Source organism: Habropoda laboriosa, unplaced genomic scaffold, assembly GCF_001263275.1.
Source record: "Habropoda laboriosa isolate 0110345459 unplaced genomic scaffold, ASM126327v1 scaffold120, whole genome shotgun sequence".
Taxonomy (NCBI): Eukaryota; Metazoa; Arthropoda; class Insecta; order Hymenoptera; family Apidae; genus Habropoda; species Habropoda laboriosa.
In genome coordinates, this window is record NW_017100227.1 from 26471 (window position 1) to 34447 (window position 7977).

The following is a 7977-nucleotide window of genomic DNA, read 5'->3' on the forward strand; positions in this document are numbered from 1 at the left end:
TAATAATTCAGATCAGTATTTGAAAAATATTATTTAATTTTATTGAACTATTTTCAGAATCGTATTCAGTTTATTCTTCATAATGAATTTGATATTTTGGGCAAATGGAAGTTCAGCTGCTGTACCGTTTAGCACTCTCATTGCTCTTTTAGCACTTTGGTTTGGAGTATCTCTTCCATTAACATTTATTGGTGCTTATTTCGGATTCAGAAAAAGGGTAACTTTTCTTTTATTGAAATAAATAGAGCAGAATCTTTTTTTCTGCTAACATTAAAAACATTTGCCATTTTCATTATATAATTGTTTAAGGTACATATGAAAATCATATTTTATAGAAGAAAATGGAATAAATTTTATTTCAGCCTCTAGAGCATCCTGTAAGAACCAATCAAATCCCTAGACAAATACCAGAGCAAAGTTTTTATACTCAACCAATACCTGGAGTAATAATGGGTGGTGTCCTACCTTTTGGATGTATATTTATACAATTATTCTTTATACTTAATTCTCTGTGGTAAATATATTTAAAAAAATAATTTACTGTCTCAAAAATCCGAACTGTGTTTTATTTATTCTACTTAATTGATGTTATTGCTACTTAAAAAATATTTGTATTAGTAAGAGACATTTAAGTTGTCAATTTTTTAAGTATTTTTCATTTTAGCTTGAGTTAATTATTTTCAGGTCGAGTCAGGTATATTATATGTTCGGATTTCTCTTCTTGGTGTTTGTTATACTCGTAATCACATGTTCAGAAACGACAATTTTGCTTTGCTATTTCCACCTTTGTGCAGAGGTAAATAAGTTATTTTTTAATAAGATACGAGATATTTTTCAAAATGTATATGTATTCAAATTATTTCTTTTTAGGATTATCATTGGTGGTGGCGCAGTTTCCTAACATCTGGATTTACCGCGTTCTATTTATTAGTTTATTGCATACATTTTTTCATGACTAAATTGAATATAGAAGATGCTACGTCTACGTTTCTTTACTTCGGTTATACTTGCATCATGGTTTACTTATTTTTCCTTCTAACAGGTAATATATATATAATTTGTTTTCTTTTTAAATGAAGTTACAATGTTTCATACTAATACATTATCGTATGTTTCATATAATAAACAGGATCGATTGGTTTCTTTGCCTGTTTCTGGTTCGTGCGGCAGATCTACAGTGTCGTGAAAGTTGACTAATGTATCAAAGAATGACATCCATCGAAGTAAAATGAATGTGGTATGGATAAATTATAATAAGAATGAATGATAGTCGATATTAATCTTGATTTTGTGAAAAAAAGTGTTAACATTTGATGAGTGTCGAGCCCTTTATTCACGAGTTCATCTCTCCAAAATTTTAATTTTTTGCTTCAAATATTAATATTTTACGCGATTAATATTCCAAATATTACTTCTTACTTATACAGATTGCAATAAAATATAAAATAACAAATTGATAATATTGCAAATTCGATTATTTGAATTTCACAAAATTAAATTCGTATGTTTGACATTTAATAATATTGTAATATACATATATTAAATTAATTTAAAAGTATTCTTTTTAGTGAAAAGAATAATACTTTCAAGTAACGTTTGCAAAAACTTGCATTTATTTTGTAAGATTTCGGAACGTCAAATTCTTATTTTTTCTCTGCCACCTAAAGATTGAAAAATGAAATATTCGTAATTTATCAATTGTAAAATTAATGCATCGTTGTTAACAACATCTCAGTATGCATTTTTTTGATAAGGAGATAAACGTATCAAAGCTATAAAGATACGTGTATACGTGTTACAAATGAATTGTGTAATCCAGACATAATGTGTAATTGCTAGGTGCACTGTTTGCAATAATGAGCCGATAAACTAAAGATATTAGTCTACAGTGTAAATAAGAGAATGTTTTTTGTCTTATAATCGTCAAGTTATCTTTCAAATTTCCTGGATTATAAATTTTAATTGTAACATATACATACATTTTGTACCAAGTTCGTAAGATCAAATTCTTTGCGATCTGTATACCAGCTTCATTCTTTAAGTTGAATGTACCGCAAAATTTCTGAATTACGTAACTCTTCGATGTAAGCAAAGAAATATACATATTTAAAATATATATTTTAAATTAGTTTAATTTAATGGACCGTAAAGGAACAATTTTATTAAAATCTTAGACACATTGTGAAATGCAAATTTTTAAGTAAACTATTATATAGACACTAAAAGAAATATTATTTTTCTTGCGATATTTAGGAAATGACGAAAAGGTATTAAACGGTCTATATTACTGTTACCATTTTTTTTTTTTTAAATATGCGAAAGAAAGCATTTCCTGAAAGTAACGTCGGTACAATTAGTTTAATTGCAGAAAGGATATACAGTGTACAAACTGGTAGTTCAGTTAAACGCTGAATTTGTAATTTTCGTTCACTTTTATTTTTTCTACCGATAGTATTTGTGACTGTGAAATATTTTAATTAATAGCTGACATGCACACATCCTGTAATTCACGATTTTTGTAAATTGAAGCAATTACAACGTTAATGATGTTAATATAAATAAAGATCGAATAAGTTTACGTAAACAGTTTTTTCTGGTTACGATGGGACATGTAATTTATGCCCTTAAATTATCGTGTTACATAATCTTTCCTCGTTGAAACAGTTTTCTTTCCGATTACATTTAGTAACATCTAAATTAATTCCATTAAAATCAAGGGAAATACGTATTATAAGAACAAAATAATTGTAACGAATAAATTCGTTTTTCATTTTAAAACGTGTATTTTGGGTTTTCTTTTTCGTAAATCTTTCGATCTTATTCAAGGATGAATAACAAATCTTCCAAACATGGTGTGACATTGTATAAAGTAAGCGGCAGATGTAATTTCGTATATAACCTATAGTGTTTTACATTTATTGATAATTTTACATGTCATATCACGGCATATTGAATTATATTTTATATACAAATGTGTTTCTGGCTGTGTAAATTTATCACGCGAAAGCGAGAAACACCAAAACTTTACATTTTACTACCAAATCAGCGGTAGCACATGTCAAAATTCAAGGAAGTCATGCTACTTTATCGACAGACAGGGAATAAGATAATCCCGAGAGAAAAAATTCTCCCGTCGACGCTTTAGAATGACTTCATGCCAGTCAATGAACCAGTCTCTTTTCATCATCATGTAGGGCATTTATTATTGCTGCTTTCAACAATTCGCCCAACCTCGATTTCTTTTTTGTTTTGTTTCCTCGTAAGAGGAAAAATAGCATTTTCAACGATCACGAATATTAAATTCGTATCATGGTTTTTTTCCTATGTGGACAGTTTTTTCGTTCGATTATCCTCCGATTCCCAGGGCACGTTTTGCGATATCGCACTACGACGTATCGTAGAACGAGATGCGTCTCTCCTAGACGATGCGAACACTATCGTGTTCGTTCTATAGTTACGCCGCTCTGTTGAATAGTTAATGTTGACCTGTAAGAAGTACGGTTTAATGCTGAAAGTTAGGGGAGAAGGGATCGGAGATCGGGATTTTTCTTGATCATGCAAATTTGTACAGTTTCTGATCAACGAGCAATTAGTAGTTCTGAGCGAACGAATAAAATTAAAAAAAAAAACAAGTATGTGAAACCGATATGAAAACAAAAAAAAAAAAAAGATACAAAGAAATACGATTTCTTTCATGAAACGAAAAGATTTTCTGAATTTAAAAAAACCGCAAACCCTAACAGGATATGTTAACATTAATTGTAAAACAGCCTGCAAACTGATAGAACGATAAAAAAAAAACAAACTTTACAGAACACCTTCCGGAATTCTGTCTAATGTAAAAAGAAAAGATCCGTTTGCTTTTTCGTGATCTACAACACCGTTCTTAAAACTGTAATCGGTTAAAATCGGAATTTTTGCATCAGAGAGGGAAAGGTACGTTTAGCGATAATGGTAGAGGACAGAAAACTATTTTCTCGGGCTGCGACGACGACGACCATCCCTGTTTCTCTCCGCGCGTCTCATCTCTTCTAATCTGCGCGCATGTTCTGCCATATGTTGCCTTCTCATCTCTTCTTTCACGACTATCTGCAATTACAAAATATATATATAGGTATGATTATCAAATCAGTAATACATTAAAATATATATTTAATAGATTGATTCTTAAAGCAGAAATAAGAATTTAGTTAATGTTTAAAAAAAGTGTAAACATAAACAGAAACAAAAGAGAAAAAAATTACTGTCCGAGATATAAATAGATAAAACGTTAATATGTTTTTTTTATAATATTTTGAATCTAAGTTACGTCTACTTAAATCACTACACTATTTAAATAAATAATTTTCATTTTTTTATTTTCTTATTAAATGATCAACTAAAAACAATAATCAATTTTTAGAATTTTAAACAAGGTTCTATATCTTTTCGCATTTTTTACATATCAAATATAATAACTTGTAGTTTAATATCTAAATCAACAGATATTGGATTATGTGAAAAAAAAATAAACACAATTTTCAACAAAGAAAAAAAAAGAATTAGTATTTGTTTCCTATACATATAAACACTAAATACACTGTACTTTATCCTCGAAGTACCTGTTCATTTGTGAGTGGTAACCAATATATGCATGGCGTTGCTTTTGTCTTTCTAAAGAGATCATCTAAAAGCTTAGCCGGCGGTGGCTCGTCCTCTTTCTTTTTGAATTTACGAGCTGGAGCTGGAAGATGTGCTTCCACTGCGGGACTCCGACTCCTTTGCCGCCTCTTTTTATCGTGATCCTTTTTTTCACGTTCTTTCTCCTTCATGTGCTGCTGGCCATCCTCTTTACCTAGGTCCCATTCTCGAACTACCATTACCTATTATTTTCAAAATTAGTACTTAGTCATTGTACTAATATATTTTTTTGTTAAAAATCATGTTTCTGTATATGTGTTGGAAAATATTACAAAATTAATATACCTTTGTATTTGTTCTTTCCTCGCGGTTCCAATCTTGTTGCCATGAATCGGACGGTACAAGAGGCTCAGTTTTTCTTGGAATGGATTGATCCTTCGACAATTCCCGCGCTAGTTCCATATCATCTTTGGTTGCATATTCAACATGAAGCCTCTTCGGGTTTGAAATAGGCCAGGATATACCGTGTAGCGCTTGCCTCGTTTCAAATGCCTGATCCTCATTGGCATACTAAAATGATTCAATTAGAATTATTTACATTACAATGTTGTTTATAATATTTTTCAAAGTTATCTATGTGCAGAAATAAAAAAGGGTACTACTTTACATAAATTTTGTAACAATCTAATATAATATAATATGAAACAAGAATACAAAGTGTTAGCAATTCGAATATATTAATGTTTTATTTCTTCTATCTAGTATCATTTCAATTATATTAAATTTCTATTTTAATCTTAATAAAATGTGCGCAGAATACTAGGTATTACACAATCTAAAGAATAATTTCATAAGATTAATTATTCTAACATACCTCTACAAAACACTTGGATTTAATTCTATCCATCCAAAATCCATTCTCGACGATTGTGCCAGTACGCGACAGAAGCTCTTTAATTTGATTTAATGTGAAAGGACGAACCAAGTTTTTAATCAAAAGAATGTTGGTAGGTTTTGTAGCAGGTGGACTCGGAGATTTCACGTGTGGTGTTTCTTTGACAATTGATATCTTACGCCTTGCTGCTGCAAATCACAACAATTTAATAAAAAAATAAATTAAATATGTAAGCATTAAAATATTTATCTACCTATGTGATTGTCTATCTTCGCGTCCCCTTTCTTTGCTGCACCATTCTTTTGAGCAATACTTTCGTCACCGGACTTGTTATCGTTCACTCCCTCGCTAGAGTTGTGCCATTTTTCACTAACTCGATAACGATCTCTGTCTTCGTCGTCATCTTTTGAGAGACGAACTTCGTTTATCGATAATGGCCTTGCTCCGGGGACTAATGCCTATAAAATATTGGTACAAACGTTTATAAAATTTTAAAAGTATTGGAAATTTTATATATTTGTATTACTTGAGATGTACACATGCTTCAAAATTATTTCTTCACAGTTATAAAATATAATTTTAAAAAAGGAGCCTGCTTTTTTTTCTAAAATAACGAACATTTAAATATCTGGAGTGAAAATATTACTTTTAGAGAATCCGTAGAAATGGAAAATGAGGGTGCGGTATCGGTAGATAATGCAGTGCCCCATCGACGTTTTCTCGGAACACATTTTGACTCTTGTTCGGTATTGTCGTGATTTTCCTGTAATATAATTGTGAAATTTACTTACATACACATTAAATAAATATATAATAATTAAAAATACTTAATAAGTTACACAATTATTTATTGTTTCAAAAGAGATGTATAATAACGAACCTTATGTGGAACATTTGTTTCATTATTTGCATTTGCATCATTATCTTCTCTTTTGGCATCATTCTTCTCTATCAACATTCTCGAAGAACTGAAATAAAATTTATATAATTAAGGTAAAGAGCAATATAATTAATAAATGTCCTAATGAATTGTTAATTTATACTTACAATGATCTTTTTAAATTTACTTTCACAGGTTTATAAGTCATCGATTGAGTTGCTGCTGACGCAGAATATTCCGATTTGTCAGCTAGACTGTCTAATTTTTTATTTCCTTCACAATGCTCCATTTCTATTTTTACATTATTCAATAAAGAATTATTTCTTGCTTTTGGTGACTCAGAATTATCTTTCTGTTCATGAAAATCTTCTGCATTGATTTTTTCTTCTTGCATATAAGTATCAATTTCTAACTCTCTTTTAATAGAAGGTTCATCCTCAGAATCTGGCGTATCGGAATTAGATGAATCTCGATATTTAGTTCGATGCTTTCTGCGACTGGCACATTGTACTCTGCCACTAGTTCTATTAGTTTTAGTACAAATTTCATCGTTCGACTCAGATGATGAATTTACTTTACGAATTTTTTCTTTTTCATCATCGTCTTCATCGCTACTTGTATCTCTTTGAGTGTTTTCAACACTAGGATCTTTACTAAAGGCTTCCGTTGATTTTTCGCTGGTATCTTCCACAGATTTTTCTTCCTTTGGTATAACATTTGTCTCCACAGATGAGGGATCACCATTTGAATTAGGAGCCAACATGATTGTGTTACTCGACTTAATGGGTTCACTATCAGCGTTTTCGTTGGAGAAATTTGCCTCATTTGATTCACCTTGCTGATCTATGTTTGGTTTATCGTCAGACAAGTTGGCTGAAGTGGTTTCAGGTGGGATCTCCTTGTTATCACTTACCTCTTCGTTGGAGTCCTGACCTGGGTATGAAGAGGAGGGATCGTTCGGCTGTTCAGTGCTACTGAGCATTCTTGTACAAGAAACCAGTTGCTTGTCTGCCGAGTCAGCCTCCTCTGCAACTCCCTCACCACTTTCCTGCCACTTGTTCGATTTTTTCCTACTTAAAGAAGTATCAGATAATCCTTCTGATATGTTATGCTGTCTAGATAATTTCAACTTCTGTATCTCTCCAGGTGATGCATCAGCTTTTGACACTTCCCAAACTGATCCACCAATGTTGTCCTCTTCATCTTCTTCTGATTTGACCTTAAGATCCATCTCAGTAGACAAAACCTTTTCATTATTTTCTTCTGGTTGCCCTATTTCCTTTTTTTGAAGATGTGTTGACTTCTTTTCTATTTCTTTATTGCTTACAGTTTTTGGTATCTCAGCATTCTCCTGTTCTGGAGATGTTGAAGGTGTTCGCTTTGCACGTCTACGTGTTGACTTTCGGGTTGGTTTTTCGACTTCCTTCTCTGGAGTCCCTGCTTTTGCTTTATTTCTTTCACTCTTGCGCCTCATATCTGAAATATGCATAATACATTTACTAAAAACTTTAGTTTAGAATTGTATATCATTAATTTATATTTACAAATTACATCAGTATAATAAAATTTAATAAAATTGGAA

General features: G+C 31.2%; 2 protein-coding genes across 4 annotated transcripts in view; one reads left to right on the forward strand and one right to left on the reverse strand.

The window, feature by feature from the left end:
- The window catches only part of LOC108571207 (transmembrane 9 superfamily member 2), a 5459-nt gene extending 4210 nt beyond the window's left edge, over positions 1–1249 (forward strand). For both annotated transcript variants that reach the window (XM_017933203.1, XM_017933204.1), the window contains exons 11-15: positions 58–217; positions 363–514; positions 685–796; positions 871–1042; positions 1130–1249. In XM_017933203.1, coding sequence (XP_017788692.1) covers positions 58–217; positions 363–514; positions 685–796; positions 871–1042; positions 1130–1197 — 664 coding nt within the window. In that variant the 3' untranslated portion in view covers positions 1198–1249. The remainder of the gene's footprint in view (positions 1–57; positions 218–362; positions 515–684; positions 797–870; positions 1043–1129) is intronic.
- A 2208-nt stretch (positions 1250–3457) lies between these two features.
- LOC108571204 (apoptotic chromatin condensation inducer in the nucleus) overlaps positions 3458–7977 on the reverse strand; it is a 5842-nt gene continuing 1322 nt past the window's right edge. For both annotated transcript variants that reach the window (XM_017933201.1, XM_017933200.1), the window contains 9 exons: positions 6563–7871; positions 6396–6483; positions 6162–6278; positions 5769–5973; positions 5495–5703; positions 4966–5190; positions 4602–4862; positions 3941–4089; positions 3458–3486 (listed from right to left, as the gene is read on the reverse strand). In XM_017933201.1, coding sequence (XP_017788690.1) covers positions 3970–4089; positions 4602–4862; positions 4966–5190; positions 5495–5703; positions 5769–5973; positions 6162–6278; positions 6396–6483; positions 6563–7869 — 2532 coding nt within the window. In that variant the 5' untranslated portion in view covers positions 7870–7871 and the 3' untranslated portion in view covers positions 3458–3486; positions 3941–3969. The remainder of the gene's footprint in view (positions 3487–3940; positions 4090–4601; positions 4863–4965; positions 5191–5494; positions 5704–5768; positions 5974–6161; positions 6279–6395; positions 6484–6562; positions 7872–7977) is intronic.